General features: G+C 43.1%; 1 protein-coding gene and 1 pseudogene across 1 annotated transcript; both read right to left on the bottom strand.

Moving 5' to 3' along the window:
* Positions 1 to 1,309: 1,309 nt before the first annotated feature.
* LOC4348346 (probable LRR receptor-like serine/threonine-protein kinase At3g47570) lies at positions 1,310 to 4,748 on the bottom strand. Its single transcript, XM_015757773.3, has 2 exons — positions 1,980 to 4,748; positions 1,310 to 1,743 (listed from the first exon to the last, which is right to left on the bottom strand). The coding sequence occupies exons 1-2, from the start codon at positions 4,711 to 4,713 to the stop codon at positions 1,376 to 1,378; spliced, it is 3,102 nt and encodes a 1,033-aa protein (XP_015613259.1). The 5' UTR covers positions 4,714 to 4,748; the 3' UTR covers positions 1,310 to 1,375.
* Positions 4,749 to 14,265: 9,517 nt separating this feature from the next.
* Positions 14,266 to 26,550, bottom strand: part of LOC9271480 (cytochrome P450 87A3-like) — a 46,895-nt pseudogene continuing 34,610 nt past the window's right edge.

The raw sequence follows: 26,550 nt of genomic DNA, 5'->3' as shown, positions 1-26,550 counted from the left end.
TTGACACATTGTTCCCATATTTTTTTTAAAGTTTAAAATGTCACGTAGATGTCATGTCAGTTGAAACTACCGTTCAAACCATTTTAAAATCTTATCTTCATTGATTTTTAGGAGTTGAGGGCGGTTCAGGATGAATTTCAACGATAAATTGAGGGAAGCGAGTACGCAGCAACGGCCTCGCCCAAGGCCTCTGAGCGGCTTGGACTGGGCTGTGTCTAGGCCGGCCCGGCACGAACAGCCCAAATGTGCCATTCCGCCGTGCTCGGCCCGCACCCCTCACTCCGAGTCTCTGACAAGATAGCTCGATGGGCCTTGGGACAGCCCGTTTTGTCAAGAAGCACGATGGGCCTTGGTACGGCACGAAGTACAGATCAATGCAAAGGGGAAAAAGTACACCGAAGGTCCCTCAACTTGTCATCGAGTTACAAAATCGTCCCCTAACCGCAAAACCACATGCCGGACGTCCCTCAACTAACAAAACCGTTCACTTTAATCCTCCAGTGGTTTTGGCCCTAGTTTTATCTTACGTGACGGCTGAGTCAGCGTGGGACCCACGTGGGCTCCACATGTCAGCATTGCCACATCAGTCTTCTCTCTCTTTTCCTCTCTTCTCTCCCATCCTCATCTCTCTCCGTTCTCTCCGATTGCGACAGGCGACACGGCGCGTCGGTGACCGGCTGCCGGCGACCAGCCACGCGGCGAAGCGGCGGCGGGGGAAGGGGCGGTGCGCGGCCGGCCGGTGGAGGCGCGGCGCGCGGGCGGTCGGGGGCGGAGCGGCGACGCGGCGGCGGGGGAAGGGGCGGTCGGTGTACTTTTTCCATGCAAAGGAATCGCCATTTCATTTGCTTCACGTTGCATACGCATCAGAAATTTCTTCTAACTTCAAAGTAAGAAATAGCGTGACATTCTTCATCTAGCTAATGACGATTTCGCGAGATTGTACTGAACTACTGATCGCCTGATCTGGAGGCTGGAGCTTAACTTCCAATACTAAAAGGCTATGTTCAGAACAATTATCTACTCCTACAGTCCTACGTGACAGCTTGCTAACGGTATGTGACACCGGCAAAAATGCTCATGTACTTCTGGTTGGATGAGATATTGTAAGAAATTCTTATATTTGAATGAGAAAGGTAATCGATCTATAATCTCTTCTACACCCCATGGAAACCTTTGCTGTTGGATGCATGCATGCTCAATGCGTCTTTCCTTTCTTGCTGCCATGTAATGTACAGTGATGCCGTGTTAATCATACCACACATTTCTGACTTTAAACATTAAATAGTTAATGTTCAAACATTTCATACGATTGATTTAAAATATCGTCTACCATTCACTTATACAAATAACGTACCAAGTCTTGTATTACCGCCACTTACACTGAACAAAGATAAAATTCCTCGAATTTAGATTCGCATACCTCCTTTATGCCACTCAATTCTTTCACTACCTCATTCATTCTCATTCTCTGACTTGCAGAGTCCCTGCAACACGCTAAACCAATTCTTGAAATAGGAGCAATAAACCAATCTACAATATCTTGAGAATTTCCGTCCTGTGGTATTGCGTTGTCCATAATTTCCAACAAATTATCAGGATAGGCCATCTCAACATACTTTGGAAGACTCATATCATCATGAAACATTGTGTCAGTTGGTCTTCTACCAGTAAGCATTTCCAGCAGTAGAACACCGTAGCTGTATATGTCACCTTCTCTAGAAATTTCTGTCCCCATGCCATATTCTTCAGACCAAAAAAAAAAAAAAGGGAGAGGATTAAATCAGTTTTGTAATGGACCGAATGCTACAAATCAATTATTGGTGCACTTTCAGACTAAACGAAAGATAACTATCTATGAACTGAGTTTACCAGTTCAGAACTGTAGAGGTAAAAATACCTAAAATAACTGGTGCAAACAAAACGGAGCAGGAACAGAAATTAAGACAGTAGAATTCGAATTACATCCTGTAGTTACATACCTGGTGCTAAGTACCCAATAGTGCCTTTAATTCCAACTGAGCTACTCTCACCCAAGCATTGGCCTTCTGCTTCTGCACTCATTATTCTTGCTAAACTGAAGTCACCAATATGTGCAGTCATATCCTTATCAAGAAGAACATTACTTGGTTTAATATCGCAGTGAGCAATGGAAGGACTAATGTGATGGTGAAGATACTCCAGTGCCTCTGCAACATCAAGAGCAATGTTTAATCTTTGCATCAAGCTTAGCTTCCCAGGTATGTAGGAAGTATTTTCTGTGCTTGGATGTAGCCATGTGTCAAGGTTTCCATTGGAGATAAACTCTAATACAAGTGCCTTAAATTCATCACCATTGTTGTCCAAGCTATCACAAACAGTGATAATCCTGACTAGGTTCCGATGTCGAATCCGTTTTAGGGCATTGCACTCGGACATGAAGCTCCTGGCTGCTCTGGTCTGATGGAGATCAAGAACCTTCACTGCTACAGTGATTACATTTGAACCACAAGTTAAGTTTCCTCTATATACACTACCAAAGCTTCCACGGCCGATCAAATTTTCCGCAGAGAATGAACCCGTTGCGACATTTAACTCATTATACGATATCCTCTGATACATCTCATCGATAAATTTGCTACCTTGATCTTGATTAACTTTGGATGACTTTTCCCTTAGCCTCTTGATGCAGTAGCATGTAGCAATGCAAACAATAACAAAGACGAATGCTCCCACAATCAGAAAGATCAAGATATGCACCACCGAACGATGCGCAGGCTTATCGGAAGATTGAAATGGGCATGGCGGGAAATGAAAGAACATAGGGCCTCCACATAGCATATCATTACTTACAAGTGATACAGCACTTGCATTAGAGAATATCCCCTTATCTGGCACCATACCAGATAGGTTATTGAATGAAAGGTTCAGATTCTTCAGAAGCTGGAAGCTCTCAAGGAATTCAGGGATGGGTCCTGAAAATTTGTTGTTAGAGAGATCCAACACTTCTAAGCCCCTAAGTTTATTGAGCTCTTTTGGGATTAGTCCGTGGAGGAGATTTGCTTGCAAGTATAAAAATTGCAATGCAAGGCAATTACCAAGGGTGCTTGGGATCTGACCAGACAATTTATTTGATGAGAGATCAATTATGCCAACATTGACCAAGTTCCCAATATACGGAGAAATGGGGCCACTTAATGCATTGTTCGAGAGATTAAGTGCTTCAGTCAGGGAAGAAATTCTGATAATCTCTTCTGGGATTTGCCCACTCAAAAGATTACTTGAAAGGTCCATAGAAGTTAACTTGCTTAGGTTGCCAATAGTTGCTGGAATTCTACCCTCAAGATAGTTACCAGACAGAAGAAGCTGATTTAGTTGTGTCATGTTGCCTATGGATGATGGAATCTCTCCCTGGAATCCATTTGAAAACAGAAGCAACTCATGGAGATTAGTGAGCTTTCCAATATCTGAAGGTATAGTGCCATTGAAAAGGTTATCTGCAAACTCAAGGCTTGTGAGTTTGGCATACCTCCCTATTCCTTTAGGTAAAATCCCAGAAATTTGATTTCCTCCCAATCTAATGCTCTGGAGCTCTAGTGAGAGATTAGCAATTGTATTTGGCAAAATGCCTGACAGGTTATTCAGTTGAAGATTGATGTAGATTAGATTGCTGCAGTTAGCCAAGGATGTTAAAAATTCCCAATCCCTCGGCTCTGTAGCTTGAAGCTCATTGTTACCCACTTCAAATACTGTTAATTGGCCATTGATACCACTATTTGGTGGAATTCGGCCTCGGAATCTATTTCTGTGGAGGATGAATTTTTCAAGGACAGAGATGTTTGAAAAGGAGGCTGGAATTTGTCCTTCAAGTCTATTGTAGAAGGCAATAAAATACCTTAGATTGGGAAGTGTAAGGCCAATATCTGTAGGCAGAGAACCTGATATGATGTTGGACCCAAGATTAAACACCTTAAGGGAGGACAAATTAAACAATGATGCAGGAATCTCACCTTCTAATCCGTTTCCAGATATAGTCAAAGCTTCAAGGTTTGTAAGCTGAGATATAGCCTCAGGAACACTGCCCCTCATCATATTACCCGCAATGTTAAAACTTTCTAGCGCGGTCAAATTGCCCAGCCATGATGGGATTTGTCCATGAACATAGTTATCAGCAATACTGAACATGGTGAGGGCAGTAAGATTTGCAAATGTAGATGGTACATAACCCGAGATATTGTTATGGCGAATATTCAGAACCTCAAGCTTTGACAGCTGACCAATGGATGGAGGGATCACACCAGACAAGAAATTGACACTCAAGTTGAGCCTCTGCAGTGCCAAGCATCTTGCAAGGCTAGGAGGGATCTCACCTTCAAGCTTGTTGTCTGACAGATCGAGCTCTCGGAGTCCGGTGAGGTTGCCAACAAGAGGTGAGATGGTGCCAACGAGGCCAAGACCCTGCACGCGCAAAGAGACGACACGACGATGGCGCGCACCACTGGAGCACGTCACGCCTCTCCATGAGCAGAAGCCATTGGTGCCATCAGAGGTGCCATTGCTGACAACACTCCAGGAAGACAGTGCATCCGAATGATCCTTTGCTATGTGGGATCTGAATGATAGGAGAGCGTGGAGGTCATCACCGGCGTCGATGGAGCGGGAAGCCGGGGCGAGAAAGAGGAAGATGACAGTGGAGGGAAGAGCAAGCAGCTGGAGGAGCAAACGTGTGATCGCCATGGATGTGATGGGCAAAGAGAACTAAAAAAGGACGTGGAGATTTTGTTGTGGTGGAGGCCATGCAGTCTTGAACGATCAGTTACTTCTAGTTTAACTTTTGCAATGGAATTTTCATCTCATCGATGACTAGTCAGTGGTCAGCAATTGCTGCTAGTACCCTCTATATGCAACGCCACGTTGCAAACTACTTCCTATAATATACTGATAGCATAGAAAGATCGTTGCTGTGCATCCATTTTTCTTTGACATCTCTGCAATGCAACCAACACATGGATACCTGGTAGCGTAAAGAAGTCGCTGCTGTGCTGACAACCTCGAGAAACATCTGAGAATAAAAAATATTATCCCAATCTGATGCCCATGCTGACCAAATGTCACAAATTTCTTCCCCTGTTTATACCGGGTTGACTCTGCATCTGAGAAGCCTTCCTCCATATTCCCATTATCCCACCAAGAAGCAAATTAGTATCAGTAAGTAGGTGGGTAAAAGGCATTGATGAAATAAATTTTTTTATTTGCGAACCAAGAGCAGATAAGAAAGTAGAAGATAATTTATTTTTGGGACAAAGTTTGAATTTCAGAAAATGATTTATTTTGGGATAGAGGGAGTACGCATCAAGGACCCAATAGCATCTCTAGCCGATGCTCCATCTGATCCTCCATCTAAGAAATAGCGGACGGAAGTAAAAAAATAACCTCGGGTGGATACGCCATCGGCTACGCAAAAAATAGCGCATTCACTAAATAGGTGAAAGGAATGCCAAATGACAAGCACCTTCCAGCAAAAATATAATAAAATATAGGATGATATAATATGGACGATATAAAATAGATGATTTATTGGAGTGAAAAGAAGTACAGAAGAGAATATTTTTTAGACGACCATCCAAATGGGAATATGGAGGATGAAATTTGGATGAGCTCATGGGATGCTCTAAGGTCCCAGATATTTGTACTGAGAAAGTGAGGATTAAGGCCAAGTTTGGATAGTTTATCATAAATTACTAAAACCCTTCTACTCTGAATCGATTCCGTGTGGGAAGAGATAAGTAGTAGTTTTCCATTTTACAAGATTGCATTTCAAAATTCAAAATATTTTGCTCCCAGAAATTTAAGGGAAAGAGCTCAGGCTGAAATTTGTTTGAATTTTAAAGGGTTCAAACCTAATTGTATAAATTCAGGAAAAAACTATATTAATTCAAGATAAACAATCTAGTTTTTGAATAAATTAAAACATCTCTAAACTTTATTTTTGTGCACATTTAACACTTTTCGCAACAAACCGATTAAAGTGTGGTTTTGGTTCGATTTGATGCAGCATGTATACTCGAAGTATAGAAAAAAAATCATACACTCTACCTTGAGAAAAAAAACACACTAGGGCGGACAGCTTCTCCGCTTCTATGTCGTCGTCCGGCAATTTATCGGTGCTGAGAAAATCTGTAAGTGGTGAACACCAATCTTGCGCAATTTCAATGTCCGCCACGATACTGTTTGACTTGCACTGTAGCCCCCGAGGCCCGAGCCTACATCGGTGATGTTGTCAGTGTTGTGTTTTGGAGTACCCTTGACGGAAGGTTTGATTAATCCTTCAAAGAACGTGACCAGTTCCACCGGTTCTTGTCTGGAAGTGCGTCGGGCAAGGTTGTTGGCATCAACATTGTGCTTGCGATGGACATGGCGCACTTCGAAACCGTCAAACCTTTGCTCCAACTTTCTGACTTCTACAAGGTATTTGGATGACTCGGGGTTGAAACATATGTAGTCCTTATGCACATGGTTGCCAACTAATTCTGAATCCCCTTTCAGAATGAGTCGTTTGCTGCCAAGTGATACGACTACTCTTAACCCGACAAGTAGTCCTTCGTACTCGGTAGTGTTGTTTGTGGCCCGAAAATCAAGTTATATTGCATGTCAAAACTGATCTCCTTTTAGAGATGTAAGGATAAATCCAACGCCTGCTCCTTGGATGCTGAATGCTCCATTGAAGGCCATTGTTGATCGCTCGTTGTTCGTATGCCCAACTTTGCCGTCCTCGGCAACAGTCCAGTTGGCAACGAAATCGGAGAGTACTTGAGACTTGATGGTTGTTCGTGGTATGAAGTGGACATCAAATTGCCCAAGCTTGGTGACCCATTTAGGATGTGTCCTGCGACCTGAAAGAAATGGCACACCTTTCGGGATGTCATGACCATGGCATAGAGCAGCTTATGATCGTAGATAATCCGTAAACATATGGAATACCGTTGTAGGACGACGGCGCGACGACGACGGACGAGCTCGAAGGTGACCCCGACAGGTGGGGTCCACCTGTCGGTGGCTGGGGAGGGGAGGGGCGGCTGGAGGCGAGCTAGGCCGGCTTGGGCCGACTCGGCCGCCGCGCCGCCTTGCCGCCCCAATCCCACCCCAATCCGGCCTCTTTTCTTCCGGATTTTTAAGGGGTCTTGATCCCCTCGTTCTCCTCTATCTTTCCCCTCAAGAATCGGAGCAAATGGTTGAGTATCTTGCCCGAATCGAACTCGTTTTCGAGTTTATCTCTAAAACCGAGTTTTTGATTTTCCGAGTCGATTTCTTGCGGGAGGAGTCCGATCTCTTCAATCCAAGGCTTTAAATAGGACCCCCTAGTCCTCCCCTTTCGTTTGCCCCCTCTCCCGTCCTCTCCCGTGACCCGTAGAGCCGTCGCCGCGTGAAACCATCCGCCGCCGCCGCCGGCCGAACTCCGGTTGCGCCGCCACGCCGCCTCCGCCGTCGCCGTCGCTTGCCGTCGCCGCCATTGGTTTCGCCAAGAGGTGGAGAAGCTCGGCCGCCACCTCTCCTTCGCCGCCGGCCGCCGTAGCCCGTCCCCACCGGCCAACCCGAGCCGCCGCCGTCGTCTCCTCGTCGCCGGCCGTCGTCGGTCGTCGTTTGGCACGAGGGTGAGTATCGTTGGGTTCGTCTCGTCGTCCTCTACGTGTAGATGTCCTCCAAAATCCCGGCCGACCACCCTAGCTCCGGCGAGGTCGCCATCCGAGCCGGCCGCCTTTGATGACGTCATCATGACATCATCGGTTTTTCTTTTTCCCGTTTTTCTAATAGATTAAATCTTCTGAAAATCATAACTAAATAACCGTAGATCCGTTTCAGGTGGTTCAAGTTGCTAAATTTTTCTAAAATCAAGATCTACATGTTAAAAATATCCACATGTACTGTTTATGCTTGTTTTTGTACTGTTTTGTTAATTTTTGTTTAATTGCTTTAGTTTCCGACGTTCCGGAGGAGAGCGTTTCCGTTGAGGAAGGTTCTGAAGCGTTTGCGGAAGCCCAAGGCAAGTCACACAGATCCCAAACAACCCTTTGAGCATGTTGAACCCGTTTAAAGCTATTATTTTATTTCAACTATGCATTATTTTTGAATGTCATCGGGTGGTGAACCTTTCCCCGTTAATTAATGGCCGAAGATGATCTTATTTTCCTATGGGTTATAATTTGATTAGCATGAACCTTATATATTGGATTGGTTCAGCTAAATGCTATATGTAAGTTTGCTTAGCTATGCTTAGAAACATTAGCTAACTAAAGGGGTTAATTATAAACTATATTATATTATATTATTATTATGGTTATATTTAATGGTCGCTCACGATGGTTAATCGTGTGATGTTAATTAATTGATAATTAAAATCTAGTTAAGGTGGGTTGTGAGCATATGGTTTTGATGGTTGTGCTCATGACAATTAAGGACCGGTTCGCGAGCTACTGTTGTGAAACATTTACCGTGCCAACCACAAGCCAGCATGGGCAACGGCTTTACCTTTTGTATAGCAGGGTTCATTATAGTGTGCCAGACTGTGAAGCGGCGAGAAGTCCGTGGGGGTCGCTGGGGAGTCCATGCCTTGTTTATAAGGGGGTGACTATGATCCGGGAACGGTGCACTGTTTTGAGTTGTGTTGTGCAAAGAGTATTGTCACGATTTCCCCCTTTGCAATGCCGTGGTGGTATTTCGGGGCATGGCAACATGTGTGGAATCGTGTCTTGTGGGTACAGTGGTACACCTCTGGCCAGAGTAAAACTATTCGAATAGCCGTGCCCGCGGTTATGGGCGGGTTGAGCAATGTTTTTCGTGATTAGTCTCACACCTCTCACAATAATTATGGATGTTATACCTGGTAATAATTTGCTTAATTCCTGGTTTGGAGGTTTGATCTGTACGACCGGGGTTGGTTGTTCAGGTTTGGTTGGGCCTGAGCAGCATGGGTGTGCTGTTCAGTGTTGATTAAAATTGATGATTAATTACTCTACTGTTTTACTTATCTTAAATCTTTGCTAAATGCTGCTTTTGCAAATGAGCCTATATTATGCCATCCTTTGGAATCCTTGTGCACTTGCATATTTGCTGTGTGGCTTGTTGAGTATGTCATATGCTCATTCTTGCAATAATCATCACACCTCAGTTGAAGATAAAGGATCCAGAAGGAGAAGACGTTTGGCTTATACCCCAGTTGAGCTGCCTGTGGGAGTGGAGCTGAAGCCATCGCTAGACCGTTAATTCCGCTGCTGTTTTTCTTTTCTTTTGTAAGTATGTAACGTTATTATTATGATGGATTTGTATATTAAATTGTCAGTTTGTGTACCTCGGCTGATTCCTGGACGAGGATTTTATGCACAAATAAGTTCGGAAATTACTAGTGAATTTCCGGGCGTGACAACTAAGGACTTGTGTTTCCTGGCTCTAGGCTGGGGATTAGGAATGTCCACCCGAGAATTAACAGAAGCTGAAAAGGGGAGAGCCCTAGCCACTGTCTAACCATACCTGGTGACTTTCTGAGCAAAAGATTATCTAACCTACACTCTCTGCTTTCTAACTGCAATGAGATCCTGTTGCTACTCGACAAATTGGTAGAGCAAAGACCTCTTGCCTTGTAGGAATGGAACTTCAGACTGATTTTAAAGGAGCACATTCTAAGCCTGTTCAAATACAAAAATGAATTCTGGAAAAAAGTTTGTACGATTAGATGGGCAAATTTGGAGATGAGAACACCAAATTTTTTCAGGCCTCTACTCCAGACAGTCACAGAAGGAATAAAATCTCACATTTAAAACTTGAGGATAAAAGACAGAAAGAGGGGTGTCCTCCCATGAGGAAAAGGCTCATGCTTTATACACAACTTATAAAAATAGAATGGGGATTGATGGTCACTCAGACATGGTTCTCACTCTAGCAAACCTATTTCAACCAGTAGATATCTTACATTTTCAAAGTTCAATGCCATCAAAAGAGGAAATGGACAATATCATAAAAAATATGCCCACAGATAGAGGCCCTGGGCCGCATGGTTTTAATGGGATGTTTCTTACTAAATGTTGGCCCATCATCTGTAATGACTTCTATGAGATTGCTTCTCAATTCTTCACCAAGATCATGGCCAATAGAATTCAATCAATTATACATGAGCTCATCCATGAAAATCGCTTCATCAGAAACAGAACTATACAAGACTGTCTTGTTTGGAGCTTTGAATATGTTCATCAGTGCCACCTAAGCAAAAATGAATTAGCCATTCTAAAAGTTGACTTTTAAAAAGCTTTTGATCTAGTAGAACATGAGGCAATCCTTCAGATTCTTCAGGCCAATGGTTTTGATCAAGCTTGGATCGCCTAGACTAAAAATGTCCTGTCATCTGCAACCACTTTTGTGTTGTTAAATGGAGTTCTAGGTAAAGATTTCAAATGCAAGAGAGGCGTTCGGCAAGGTGATCCTTTATCACCACTTCTTTTGTTCTAGCAGCGGATCTTCTCCAATCTATTATCAACAGGCCTTATGAGATGGGGCTATTATCATTTCCAATCCCTCAAGACAGAGGGAAGTTTCCAATTATTCAATATGTAGATGACACCCTTCTTATCATGAAGGCTGATTAGAGAGAGTTATTTTGCCACAGAACTCTGATGAACACCTATACCCTGTGCACTGGGTTGAAAATTAATTATCACAAATCTTGCATGATTCCCATTAGTACTAATGTAGAAAATGATACAAGTTCTGGTTGGTACATTTGGTTGCATGGTGGGAACTATGCCTTTTACCTACTTAGGTTTGCCAATGGGAACCACTGAACCTAAAATCATTAATTTTTGCCCCTTTGATTGAATGAGTTGAAAGAAGATTGCTCTCCATCACAACTTTCCTAAATCATGGACAAAGGTTAACAATGGTCAACTTTGTGTTATCTTCTCTACCCACATATTACATGTCTGCTCTTAAACTACCGAAAAAGGTCACACAACACATTAATTGTGCAAGAGGGGGGGGGGGGCTTGGAGTCATCAATCTGTAATTGCCTGGGACCTAGTTTGTAAACCAAACAAAGGGTGGGGGGCTTGGAGTTATCAATTTGTAATTCCAAAACATTCCTTGCTTCTCAAACACTTAAGTTTTTTTTAACAAGAAGGACCTTCCTTTGGTACATTTAATTTGGAACAAATATTATTAGCACTCTGATCTCCCTCCACATGCACACAGAGAAAAAAAGGTTCATTCCGGTGGAGAGATATTTTCAAGCTAATTCCCTTGTTCAGAGCATTCACTAAAGTGACAATTGGCATAGGGGACTCTACTATGTTGTGGAAAGATAATTGGAATGACAATCTCTTGGAATTAGAATATCCAATAGTTTTCTCCAATACAAGGTTAGAAGATATTTCTGTCCAAGCCTTTTTGTCCCTTACTGAATTTGAATAGTACTTCCACACACCCTTATCTGTTCAAGCTATGCAACAATTGAAAGCCCTTCAGAATGTGTTACTCACCATAGGTACAACCAGTGAACATGACAAATGGATATATCACTGGAATTCAGAACAATACCAGTCAAATAGGTTATATGAAATGTTTTTTGAGCACTTTCAAGTGGATATCCCAATCTCCATGATATGGAAAAGCAAATGCACAATGAAGTTAAAAGTATTTCTCTAGCTACTGCCGATGGATAGACTCAATACAAAAGATACGCTTCAAAGAAAAAATTTCAACACATAAGGAGGAACCAGATGTGTTATGTGTAATTAAGTAGTATCTGAAGACATGCTTCATCTCTTCTAAGACATGCTTCATCTCTTCTATTCGTGCACTTTTGCACAACAATACTGGCAGTACATTGGAATACAGTGGAATGTGAGAATGGTGTTCATAAATATGATAACCACAGCCAACAACCTTTTTGGACAACCTTTTTTCATTGAAGTTCTAGCGTTGGGATGTTGGACCATTTGGAGTAGAAGAAACAATCTCATCTTGAAGAGGGATTTTGGAAAGTGGAAGGATGATTTCAAGAGGGATTTTGTTCTGTATATGCACAGGGCGAAAGAAATTGACAAACCCAAGTGGTAATCATGGATTAACAACTTTGTATAGCCTTTTCTTTGTATTTTTCCTCTGCTTTGTAATTATCTGTAAATATTCTCTATTTATATGAATATGATTTAATATAGATATAGTGCAGTTGGAGCCTCTCCTTCTGTTTCTTATTAAAAAAAGGTGACTTTGCTAGATCTTGAAGTTATGCGATATAAAGGTGTCTGTATATAACTCTCTCTGCAAACATAGAGGATAATTTTCATTTACCCCTTTCTCATTAAGCTTTTCAAGAGCTGAACTCTTTGTCAACTTTGAATGATGTGACCCTGTCTCAAGAGAATGATATCTGGGCTATTTGGGGAATTCTGAAGTATTCCTCTTAGAAATTTTATGCTCTCAATTTTAGAGCTTTACAGCCACCATCACATTTTCTTTGGTTATGGAAGAGTAAAGCAACTTCAAAAGTTAAAGTCTTGGGGTGGTTGTTACTGATGAACAGATTGAATACAAAGTAAATGTTGGACCATAGATATTGTGCTCCACCTGATTGTGACTTAAGTTGTGTGCTTTGTTCAGTTAACTCTATGGAGGATCTGTTTCATCTCTTCTTTCAATGCTCTTTTGCACAGAGTTGTTGGAATGCTCTTGGTTTTTCTTGGGATACTTCACTGAGCATGGATAGTATGATGATTCAGGCAAAATCTCTCTATCAGGGACAATGCTTTATGGAAAATTTTTTGTATGGTGCATGGAATATCTAGAAGCAGAGGAAAGGCTTCATTTTTGAAAAAAAAAACTCCTTCCTGTCTTTCTGGAGACAACTCTTAAAGGGTGACCTCCTCCTTTTGTTGTTTAGAATAAGTGATAGAGATAAGGATGTAATCTTAAATTGGATTAGTTTGTTGTAATTTTTCTCTTTCTTCCTTTCATTAATAAAGTTCTTTAACAGCGGGGGCCTCCCCTGATGTGTTTCTTTTAAAAAAATGCTAGTAGTTAAATTGTGTACGTATATATACTAACTTGGCGCCTCACTTGCAGTAAAAAAAATTACCAACATTCCGCCACATAACTTCGAAGAAATTAGAGAGGAACTAGCTGCCTTCATACTTGTGGAAATCGTATCTCCAAAAGGAAGCTTTAGATTAAAGTAGCTCGTCCAAAATTCGTTGAACATTTTTCAGTGCTTGCAAAAAAAATGTGACTATGCAATATTTATGTATATATTATATGCAATAAAATCTCTGATGTAAATGTATACATTTGCAATATGCTAATTACACACTTTGTTTCCAAATATAACTCGGTTTTGCAGGTTTTATTGCTTAACTCTTGAAGATGCATATCGGTGATTTGGTGATTGTGAATATGGATGGATGTGTGAATGGGGTCTCTAGGAATGAGAACGTATGTGTGTGTGTGTGTGTATATATATATATATATATATATATATATATATATATATATATATATATATATGTATGTATATATATATATATGTATGTATGTATGTATGTATGTATGTATGTATGTATGTATGTATGTTTCTGTTATTTTGCAGCGGGCATGGCTAGCAAAGGCCTGAGGCTGTAAATAATATTTTTTTTTGTGTAAATTACTCATCGGTGATGGGTAAGAAAAAATCACCGATGCCGATGCGTATCAAAGACGTCGGGTCTAACATAGAGGCTGCCACTGATAAGTCATTTGTGACGGTCTCCAAAACATACCGACAAAGGTGAGCTAGTCATCTTTGTTGGTTTATATTAGGGGCCGGTCACGGATGATTCATCGGTGATAGGGTCTAGTTTGACTCCTCTGTTGGATCAAACCTATTGGTGACGGGGTTTAATATTTTCCTGACAAAGATAAAAGTCATCGGTGATGGCAACCGGCCCAACAAAGATGACTTTTCACATCACTAACCATTAGTTCATGACGGAGCATCTCGCCAACACAGATGACGGTTTCTGTCTGACATGGATGACCTGCTCCAATTGTATTTTCTTCAAAAACTTAATATATGTGAAACAAACTATAATAACTTTCTTTGTGGATGGAGGGAGTATACGCTTCTGATGAATCAAACTCATTTTACATATATTATGCATTTGCACCGTACTTTAATATACGAGGACTAAAATTGTCTTTAGTTTCGAGCACTAAAACATATACAAATTATACATTTGTTTATATTATTTGGGCGGCACACACAACATATATAGCAAAGTGAAGAAATTACATCAAAGCATCGAGCATTCACTTTATGCATCTGAAACATATATGCTCATGAACATTATTTATTTTGTAGGGGCTAAAAGTAACTGAACCAAGTACATCAGTCCTTTGGGAAAAGTTGGATATGAAAACCTTCGAGAAATCGTAGGCCGGGAGAAAGCACCATTCTTCCTCCTTTGATCGCTTTCCAACTGACAAGTGTAGACAGAAGGTCATTTTTTTTTTTGCAGGGTACTTCAGCATCCATGTATATATAGAGAATAACTTATCTTCTTAAGTATACTCATTACATGCAGAACAAAATGTGTGAGAAATCAGTGTATACATGTTTTAATACAGATGAAAATAATCTCGAAGCTCCTAGATGGATTCTGAACTAGGTATACCTTTGCAACAGTAGGCTTCAATACACTTAAGTAGGGTGTGTTTAGTTCACACCAAAATTAGAAATTTGGTTGAAATTGGAATGATGTGACGGAAAAGTTGGAAGTTTATGTGTAGAAAAGTTTTGATGTGATAGAAAAGTTAGAAGTTTAAAGAAAAAGTTGGGAACTAAACCAGGCCTAGATAGAAACAAATGGGAGTGCAGATTTAAGCAGTGGACGAAGACTGCCATCTGCAGCTTGGCAAAATGTGCACCAACACACAAACGCAGTCCCCCTCCAAAGGGCATGAAATCCTTGGAGGCACCACCAGCAGGTTCAGCAATATCCTGTACAGAGCAACATGGATGCAACAAATCAGAACTTTGGAGACACAATTCTACATAGCTCTCGCACTTCAGAATTGCTCAATAGTGGCTTTTAGTAGGACCTAGAAGAAACGTACCCTATACACAAGGCTAGGTGTGCACACACCTTACACCACTAACATATTTTATAAAAAAATGAAAAAATTGTACATGTTATTTTTAGTAGTATTAAATTAATAATGTGTCCCATCTTTGAAATTTATCATACACAGGGGGCAATAAATAAAAAGACAAAATTCTAACAGATATATACCCTTAAAACTGTTATAGCTTTTAACTTTTTGTTAGGGCTAAAATACAACGAATTTAAGATTATGACTTTACACATAGGTGTAATACAACTGAAAGTATATGTACATATTTTCTATATTTTTTTGGTAATATTTATTAGTCATATGTATGGTATGTGCACGTGAAGCTTATGTGCAAAATATGTTCACAAACCTTCCATCTCAAGGGATTGAATGTATTGGGTCCTCATAGACCACGGGGTTTAGGTGAACAGTAGAAGGACAAATCATAATTTTTGATTCTTTTGGAATAGCAAAACCTGCACAAATTATACAAATATATTTAAGAAGAAACATTGTAAAATATTCTTTTACAAATTTTCTACTATTCCCTATATGTCCATATTATAATATGATATTCGGATTTTTTCCTAGCTAAGTCAAATTTCTTCAAGTTAACCAACTTCATAAAAAAATGTGGCAGCATTTCCAAGACAAAACAAATATATTATAAATATATTTTCAGTGCTTTATTTAATAAATAAATCCAATGTGTTATGTTTTTCAATAAACCTGTCAAACTTCTTATAATATAATGTGGAACAGACAGGATATATACATCTTTTACATCGCGTTGTACTACATGTGAAAAGCAACGGCTACAACAAAAATACCTTGTAGAGACATTTCTCTAATACTATAAAGATGTTCTAGTGAATTATCTCTATATAAATGAAGAGGCACTTTACAAAATGTTTGTATGCTCTTGGACACTTTTACAGAGGCATTTTTTTTTTGTCTATAAGAGAGTATAGGCATTTTCGGAAGGCATTAACTCTGCCACAACCATAGTAAACCAATGTAAAAATTTAAAAAAAAATATAACTTCCCTTGCAATTGTCCATCCTTGAACTCTAGACCTCTTGAATATTTCATTTTCTACTTGAATGTTTTAACCATATCAACCTCATGTTATTACTTGTACATATGTGCTTCGTGTTTCTTTTATTGAGTTAATTAGCTGAGATTAAAATTCCAGTAAGTGCCCCAATGGAGATTGAAATGTCTTAAAAAAATGCCTTTATATATCAAGCAAATTTTAAAGTGCGGTAAAAGTGCCTCTACAAGGTAAATTTAACAAATTGTGCTAAAAGTGTCTCTAGATTAAAAGTTTTTAGGCAATATTTAACGTGCCTCTAACACTGTCTCTACACTTTATAACTCTTGATTTTAAAGCCATTTTAAAAATTACCTCTACAAGAATGCAACTACATGAGATTTTTGTTGTAGCGTGTTTTTACCTTTTATATGAACATCCTCTATGGCTTCTCTAAACATCATCGGAGTAATGCTAGCAAGCCTCAAAGCTTCGTGTATAACCTACAAATAATTAAGTAGATGAGTGAGCGTATATATTGTGAGAGGATTTGACATTAACCATATACATATACATGTGTAAATTGTTAATTTTTTATATGTAGAAAGTTAAAGAAATTGAAGGAATATACGTGAGATGTAAATTTCATAGACTTGTATTCCTCCCATGTGATTTCGGAGTTCAGATCGGCCCTTCTTCTCCGTATGTTATTGTGCTCCTCCTAAAAAGACCAGATATCATTTACAGCAAAATGTATCCTGGATTATTTGGAAATATATAGCATTTCCACAGTAACTTTTACGGGGAAGTATGCATTCATATAAAAAAAAAATCAAACTTTACATTGCTAGTATAGTTCTTATGTACGTTGCTGTTCTAATTAAATAGGTTTTATGTATTAGTTGTCACATATATGAGGGCGCAATCCTAAGCATGTAGTAGTGAAGAAATTTAAACATTCCTATTATTGTATTACTTGTATGAATTTGTGAAAGGAATTCATATGACTTGTACTAGCACTTACTGTCAGTTCTCGCAAGGCCTCAGGATTATCTGTCAAAAATTTGAGCATCCCAGTTATTCCGGATGATGTGGTGTCGAAGCTGCCAAACAGAAGCGAAAAGAGCAAGTTCAATGCTGTATTCTCGGTCATTGAAGGATTATCCTCCTTAACTTCCTCTATCAGGACATCAAGGAAGTCAATGCTTTCATGGCGTCCTTCTATCTTCTTCCTCTCATTGAGTATTTCTTTCAACATCTTCATGACATTCTTTCGCCCCTGCATGATAAATCCAGTCCATGATGAACGGGGCCATTTTTATTTATTTTAATTTACATGATGACGGTTAGTTATAATAAAAAAGTAGTAATACAATGTTGCTGACTACTGAATCACAAACTTGTTATATATATAGGTTAATTTCTTTGTATCAAACTACATAACTAATTATTTTAAAAAAACATTGTAAAGTACATCCATGACAGATTATAATGACGCCTGGAGGTATTCATCATAAAAATCTTTCACGGTGAAAAATATGTCAATCACAAACATTAGGGATTTTTTTCATTATAAGATGCAGCTATCACACTATGACAAAGTATTTCATCATAGAACTTGGTAGGCAGGGTAATTATAGAACCACAGTAAATTGGTCCCGTTTGTAAGTATCAGTTTGCATTAAAAGGTTCATCCTAAACGAGGCATAATTCATCATAAAGAGTCAGGTTGGCATACAGTAATGAAGTATTTTCGTCATGGTACTAACAATAGTTGCCAGGAGGTCATAATATAAGTGTGAGAAAATGTAAAGGAGATAGTTTATCCTGTGCAAACATGTATTGTGTGCATTGTTGAACGATTGTTTTCCAAATCAGTGTGCGTACGTTTGGTAGAGCTCCAACTCCTAAATTTAACTCCAAGATCGGAGTTGGGTCTGGAGTGCAGTTGTGGAGCTGCCCAAACCCAGCTCCACCTCTCTAGTTTATTTTGTGAGAGAGCTCCACCCAGCTCCACTCACATTTTTGGTGGAGCTGAAATTGTTTGACGGGGCTTTAGCTCTAGAAAAGATGGAGCTGGAGTTGAAGCTGTGTCAAACAGACCCGTATATCTTGATTTTGGACAGTCCACATGCAATACTCGGACTGGTGACCGCATCCTATATTGTGGTGTAGCCATGTTATGTCAACACGTATCAACAAACTGTCTATCTCCCTATCCTGGTCAATGGTGGAAGTCGATGAGAATGCAGGAGGCTACATTGATCACGATTGGTTGTCTGAAATCATGTTGCAAGAAAAGGCGGCAGATCATTGGAATAGGCCGCATGATGGGCCTCCACATTATGGATATCCCATATCTACACGGCGATGGTATTTGGACTGAATACAGGATACCAAATATAGATAGAATATCTTATTTGTGTCTCGGGTTTGTTTCTCAACTTGTACATCAAGGAAATACCTTGAGACTTAGTCGGTTACGACTGTATTTTATCTGTATCTGCATATTCCGTTAGGGATATAGATTATCTTTTGTAACACGGACTCCTTCCCATATATAAGGGGGGTCCGGGTGCCTCTAGGGGCACATGTTGATTTTCTCCAAATCATACAATTAAGAAGACACTCGGCGGATTCATCCCCGGACAGGAGTAGGGTATTACTTCTTGAATAAGAAGGCCTGAACCTGTATAAATCTTTTGTCTCCAAACCCATACACTTTTCCAGCTTGATAGCCACCCCTTTTATTATTGCCGAAATCTAGTTTCGACAGTTGGCGCGCCAGGTAGGGGTTGCGTCAAGCTTTTCGCTGATCAGTGCAATGGGTTCCGTCTCCGGCATCGACGACCTCGTCTTCCCACCCGGGCAGACGTTTCGGTTCGGCAGCCTCGACTTCGTCACCAACAACTTCGGCAAGATCTCTCTCCTTGACTCGGAGTCAGACCAGTCGGGAGAGAACCGGATCTCAGTCCCGTTTGGACTCCCAAACGCAGCTGAAAGTTACTTCAAGACCATCTCAATCGAGTTGGCTTCAAACCACTCGGGTGAGATCGCATCTTCTCCAACGTCACCAGGTCAAGATGATGGGGCTTACCCACCGATCCTGATGAAGCTCCCCGACGATTTGGCGGCCGTCTCCATCACGACAGCGTCTCCATCCCGTAGGCCTAGGCGGAAGTCGGCTTCAACACCGATTTCGCCTAGCTTCAGGGAAGTCGGCGTCATCCTCCAACCACTCGGCATGGTTTCGACGGATCAGCTGGATGGCTACTACAGCTCTCCCACCGTCGACTCGCGCCCCACCGACATCGTGGAGTACGACGAGTTTAGCTCTCGCTACAACGACCCGGATCTCGACGACTTCGACGGGAGCCTAGATGACAACTACACCCCTCTCTACTTCGGCGTCTTCATGGCCGATAACGAGACGGAGGAGCAACGCCAAGCCCGGGAGACCGAAGCACGTCGCGAGACTGAGCGTCGCCGACTGGAGGAGGAGCGTCAAGCACAAGAACAAGAACGGCTACGGCGTGAGCAGCAGGAGCGTGAGCGGACCGCGAAGGAGGCTGAGGATCGACGGCAGCGAGCTTTGGAAGCAGGGCGCCGAGCGCGTGATCTCATCGGCCAACAAGATGTTGAAGGGACACCGGTTTTCCGCACCCCTCAACAGAATGTGGTTGCCGCGATCACCCTCCTCGACACCCTCCTCAAGGAAAACGAGCTCAATCAATCTGATCACGTCATCAACATCTTGAACCAGACGAAGACCATGATTGCGGCTTCGGTCCCAGTTAACTCCGAAAGCGTCCACACGCCGACTGGCAGCCGAGTCCCCCACTTCCGATCTCATGACTACCGTCATCCAAGCCTCAGCATCACCGGCGCAGGATCCAATCGCAGGAGCAGGGGTCACGACGAGCGGTCCGTTCACTCACCTCCCGATCATCATAGGGAGCGCCGAGTGGAACGGCCTCGCTCACCACCTCGTCGCCGCCCCGTCGATCTTCGCGACACAATCATACAGTGCCGAGCAGCTCGAGGCCATCATCATTCACCGGACCGCCACGACGACGACCTTGACGGAGTAGCAGCCTTCACCGACGACCTGCGTCGAGTGGATTGGCCAGCCGGCTTCAAGCCGACTGGAATAGAGAAGTACGACGGTACCACTAACCCAGAATCGTGGCTTACCGTCTACGGTCTCGCAATCCGCGCAGCAGGAGGAGACAGCAAGGCCATGGCGAACTATTTACCAGTGGCTTTAGCGGATTCCGCCCGATCTTGGCTCCATGGGTTGCCCCGTGGTACAATTGAATCTTGGGCCGAATTACGCGACCACTTCATCGCCAACTTCCAAGGCACCTTCGAGCGTCCCGGCACACAATACGACCTCTACAACGTTATTCAGAAGTCCGGAGAATCCCTTCGAGATTACATCCGGCGATTTTCTGAACAACGTAACAAGATCTCCGACATCACCGACGACGTTATCATCGCCGCATTCACCAAAGGGATTCGCCACGAAGAATTGGTCGGCAAGTTCGGGCGTAAGCCTCCCAGGACAGTCAAGCTTATGTTTGAAAAAGCCAACGAGTACGCCAAAGCTGAAGACGCCGTCACCGCATCAAAGCAGTCGGGTCCCAGTTGGAAGCCAAACAAGGGTACGCCGGCTACGGGAGGAGGTGGAAGTAACAATCATAAGGACCGCAAGCGTAAGCCTGAGGAACTTGTTGCAACCGCCACTCACTCTTCTCGACAGCGTTCGCGCGTCAACACGTTCGACAAGATCATGAACTCCCAATGCCCACACCATCCTAACTCCAACCATGTGGCCAAAGATTGTTTCGTCTACAAGCAGTTCGCGGAGCAATACACCAAGACTACACGGAAGAACTCCGACGAAGAACAAAGCACGTCGAGGAAGAAGGACGACGGTGACACCCCGGCAGGATTTCAAGACCACCGCAAGGAGCTCAACCATATCTTCGGCGGCCCCCTGGCTTATGAGTCCAAAAGGAAGCAGAAGTTGACCGAACGGGAGATCAATGCTGTTCAGCCCGACACGCCCCAATATCTTCGATGGTCAGAGATTGCAATCAAGTTTGACCGCTCGGATCATCCTGACCGAGTGGTCCACCCGGGGCGGTACCCCCTGGTACTAGACCCAGTGGTCCGTAATGTCAAGCTTCGCAGAACCCTCATCGACGGTGGCAGTGCACTCAATATCCTCTTCGCCAAGACCTTGGATGATATGCAGATTCCTCGCTCCGAGCTAAAACCAAGCAATGCGCCTTTTCACGGAGTAATTCCAGGATTGTCCGCAACTCCACTCGGCCAGATCACCCTCCCGGTCACTTTTGGCACTCGGGAAAACTTCCGCACAGAGAATATCAGCTTTGAAGTCGCCGATTTCGAGACAGCATACCATGCCATACTCGGACGCCCGGCGTTAGCCAAGTTTATGGCCGTCCCGCACTACACTTACATGATGATGAAGCTGCCTGGTCCCCGAGGAGTCCTATCCCTACGGAGCGACATCAAGCAAGCCGTCACATGCGACAAGGAGAGTTGCGACATGGCCCAAACCCGCGAGATGGCGTCTGCCCGAGAGGATATCCGACTGGCTGCAGCCACGGCGAGCGAAGGAGAAGTGCCCGCTACCAAGATTTCAAAAAGTGGAGAAAGCGAAGCCAAGACTAAAAAGATTCCCCTAGATCCTTCTGATTCTACTAAAACTGCTGTAATAGGCGCCGAGTTAGATTGTAAATAGGAAAGCGCGCTCATCACCTTTCTTCAGAACAATAAAGATATCTTTGCGTGGAAACCATCTGATATGCCCGGTATTCCTAGAGAGGTGATTGAGCACTCCTTACATGTCAAAGAAGATGCCAAGCCTATCAAACAACGACTCCGCCGATTCGCACAAGACAGGAAAGATGCGATCAAGGAGGAATTAACCAAGCTGTTAGCGGCAGGCTTCATTAAAGAAGTCCTTCATCCCGACTGGCTGGCAAACCCGGTTCTAGTTCGGAAGAAAACGGGGCAATGGCGCATGTGTGTTGATTATACGGACCTCAACAAATGTTGCCCTAAAGATCCTTTTGGGTTGCCTCGCATTGACCAGGTAGTCGACTCGACCGCCGGCTGTGAGCTTCTCAGTTTTTTGGATTGCTACTCGGGGTATCATCAGATCCGACTGAAGGAATCCGACTGCTTGAAGACTTCATTCATCACGCCCTTTGGAGCATATTGCTACGTCACCATGCCGTTCGGACTAAAAAACGCAGGAGCAACTTATCAACGTATGATCCAGAGATGCTTCTCAACGCAGATCGGCCGCAACGTTGAAGCCTATGTGGATGATGTAGTCGTCAAGACCAAGCAAAAGGATGATTTGATCTCGGATCTAGAAGAAACCTTCGCAAGCATCCGCGCTTTCAGGATGAAATTAAACCCTGAAAAGTGCACCTTCGGAGTACCGTCAGGGAAGCTGCTTGGTTTTATGGTGTCTCATAGGGGCATCCAAGCCAACCCGGAGAAAGTTACTGCTATCCTCAACATGAAACCGCCAAGTACCCAGAAAGATGTTCAGAAGCTGACTGGATGCATGGCGGCGCTCAGCCGATTTGTTTCAAGACTTGGCGAGCGGGGGATGCCCTTCTTTAAGCTACTGAAGAAAACAGATGATTTCCATTGGGGACCCGAAGCACAGAAGGCCTTCGAAGATTTCAAGAAACTCCTCACCGAGCCACCAGTCTTAGCCTCACCACACCCGCAGGAGCCGTTGTTGCTGTATGTATCAGCCACCTCCCAGGTTGTGAGCACAGTCTTGGTCGTTGAGCGCGAGGAAGATGGCCATGTCCAGAAAGTCCAGCGACCGATTTACTTTGTCAGCGAGGTCCTAGCCGACTCCAAAACGAGGTACCCTCAGGTTCAGAAGCTGTTATATGGTATTCTAATTACTACCAGGAAGCTATCTCACTACTTTCAAGGTCACTTGGTAACGGTGGTCACATCATTTCCACTCGGTGATATACTGCACAACCGCGAAGCAAACGGACGAATTGCTAAGTGGGCTTTGGAGTTGATGTCTTTGGACATATCATTCAAGCCCCGAATTTCAATCAAGTCCCAAGCGTTAGCTGATTTTGTCGCCGAATGGACCGAGTGCCAGGAGGATACCCCTGCGGAGAAGGTGGAGCACTGGACCATGCATTTCGACGGATCGAAGCGACTTTCGGGCACTGGAGCAGGAGTGGTTTTAATTTCCCCAACTGGAGAAAGATTAAGCTATGTGCTTTGGATACATTTTTCGGCGTCCCACAACGTCGCCGAGTATGAGGCGCTCCTTCATGGACTGCGGATTGCAATTTCCCTAGGGATAAAGCGTCTAATAGTTCGAGGCGATTCACAGCTGGTCGTCAACCAAGTTATGAAAGAGTGGTCCTGCCTTGACGACAACATGATGGCATATCGACAAGAGGTACGCAAATTGGAAGACAAGTTCGATGGACTCGAGCTCAGTCACGTTCTTCGGCACAATAATAAAGCCGCCGACAGACTTGCCAACTTTGGATCCAAGCGCGAGGTGGCGCCCTCCGATGTCTTCGTCGAACACCTTTATGCGCCGACAGTACCTCACAAAGATACTACTCAAGTTGCGGGCACTCATGACGTAGCTATGGTTGAAGCCGACTGGCGAGAGCCCCTCATACGATTTTTGACTTCTCAAGAACTCCCCCAAGACAAAGATGAAGCCGAGCGGATTTCAAGACGAAGCAGACTTTATGTTATGCATGAAGCTGAGTTGTACAAGAAAAGCCCTTCAGGGATCCTGCAACGCTGCGTATCTTTAGAGGAAGGGAGACAATTGCTGAAAGACATACATTCTGGGATATGCGGAAACCATGCTGCCGCACGCACCATTGTCGGCAAAGCTTACCGGCAGGGTTTCTTTTGGCCTACTGCAGTGTCCGATGCCGACAAGATTGTGCGCACGTGTGAAGGTTGCCAATTTTTCGCCAGACAAATTCATCTACCAGCCCAAGAGTTGCAGACCATCCCACTGTCTTGGCCGTTTGCGGTTTGGGGGCTTGACATGGTTGGCCCGTTTAAAAAGGCATTCGGCGGTTACACGCACCTCTTTGTGGCCATTGACAAATTCTCCAAGTGGATTGAGGCTAAACCGGTTGTCACAATCACAGCAGATAACGCTCGAGACTTCTTCATCAACATTGTGCATAGATTTGGAGTGCCCAATCGGATCATCACTGATAATGGCAGACAATTCACTGGCGGAGTTTTTAAAGACTTTTGTGAAGACTTTGGAATTAAGATTTGCTATGCATCAGTGGCGCATCCCATGAGCAATGGACAGGTGGAGCGAGCCAATGGCATGATACTTCAAGGGATTAAAGCGCGTGTTTTTGACCGGCTAAAACCTTATGCCGGCAAATGGGTGGAACAGCTGCCATCAGTACTTTGGTCTTTGCGTACTACACCCAGTCGGGCCACAGGCCAGTCACCTTTTTTCCTTGTCTATGGGGCAGAAGCAATGTTGCCGAGTGAAGTCGAATTCGAGTCTTTGCGCTTTCGTAATTTCCGCGAAGAACGCTACGAAGAGGACCGAGTGGATGATTTGCACCGATTGGAAGAAGTCCGCGAAGCAGCTTTGATTCAGTCGGCTCGATACTTACAAGGGTTGCGACGTTATCATAATCGCAATGTTCGATCCCGTGCCTTTCTAGTCGGCGACCTAGTTTTAAGGAAAATTCAAACTACACGAGATCGGCACAAGTTATCTCCTCTATGGGAAGGGCCATTTATCATCTCTGAAGTCACCCGGCCAGGTTCCTATCGACTCAAGCGCGAAGACGGTACACTCATCGACAATTCTTGGAACATCGAACATCTTCGTCGTTTCTACGCTTAGGCTTATCATTGTACTTCCCTATCTTGACTGTCAACATCAAGTTTTCTTCTTGAAGTTGTCAGTCGGGGGCTATCATCATAATAATGGAGTGTGATTTTTTATCAATTCAATTTGCTTACTTGGTCTATCATTGCCTTGCTTGATTTTTCTACTTAGTCTGCGAGGACTGAAAGTTTTTAATAGCTTCTTTGGGTTTTAGGCTCAACAGAGCTTGATAAAAGCTTTTAAGAAATCAAAGACTTGGCTAGAATTATCAAACACAGCATAAATACACCAGTATTGTACAAGTTGAGCCTCCATTTGTTACATTCATACTCAGTCAGAATCAGTTTTTTCATCATCAGAGTTGTTACTACTCGGCTGTAGGTCGGTATTGCGGAATTGATCTACAACGTCACTTGCAATTTTGTCAGCCGCGTTTTGAGCATTGCTGATAAGATCAAGAGCAGCTTCTTCGCTTGTCCCGTCTGCAAAGCCATCAATGGCGTCAATTTCAATCCTTGGGTACAAGGATTTGGTCATCGCCAATGCCATGCTAGCTCCCATACTTCCAGCTTTCTTGATATTCTTGAAATATACATCCGGAGCAACTCTCAGCTTGTCGAAGATTTCGGTTGCGTCGAGTGCACTCGGACCACTGTTATTGAGGAACATAGCTTGGACGAGTGGTGTAGCGACACTAGCGACTTCATCTCTTGCTCCTTCAAGCCTCTTGATCTTGCCAACCAGGACGTCAAATTGAGCTTGAGATTTGATTTTGCAATCTACAAAACACATTTATGATAAGAATCTGCTGCATTTAAAAGAGAGAAGTTCAGATTGTTAGCTGGCAGTACCTTCAATCTCCTTCAAGGCCGAGTCCCTTTGCGCAGCCAGTTCTACCTTGTCTCTTTTCAGGGCTTCAATTTGTTTCTCCATTTGAGCCATCCTGGTGGCTTGCGCTGTTTGAAATCCAAATGGTTGAGGATACAGTTATGACAGCGTAAATTAATGGGACAGATCTAGAAGATTACCTTTTGATGAACCTCTCAGCTCGAAGTTTGAATCCTGGAGCTGAGCAATTTGGTCCCTCAATTCCTTCTCTGTCTTTTTGGCAAGCTCCTTGGCCTCGTGTAGCTGGTCCCTAACTGCTTCAAGAGTTCCCAAATGAGGAACCAGCTTTTCTAAAGTTGCGGTCTTGGCCTCATTGCGAAGATGGATTCTCTGCATGATGGTTCATGGTTTAGTTCTGCTAAAGAGAAAACAAAGTCATCAAAGGCAGTCACCCGGAAGATTTACATTCACAATGCGAGTGGCTTCTCCAAGTGCCTTCTTCAGCTGGCACACTTCCTCATCTTCTTTTTGACGATTTATGACGATGCCAGCAGCTTGTGAGTTCTCGTCCCACCATTTGAGTAAGATAGGAGGACGAGAGTCATCAGCCGCCTTTATGCGGAGAATTTCTTCTTCGTCGTCGCCTGGTGGTTCTGATGTATTT

The sequence above is a fragment of the Oryza sativa genome, chromosome 10 (genome assembly GCF_034140825.1).
Source record: "Oryza sativa Japonica Group chromosome 10, ASM3414082v1".
In the NCBI taxonomy this organism is placed as follows: Eukaryota; Viridiplantae; Streptophyta; class Magnoliopsida; order Poales; family Poaceae; genus Oryza; species Oryza sativa.
The sequence above is the reverse complement of the archived record's forward strand: the minus strand, read 5'-3'. Positions and strand labels throughout refer to the sequence as shown.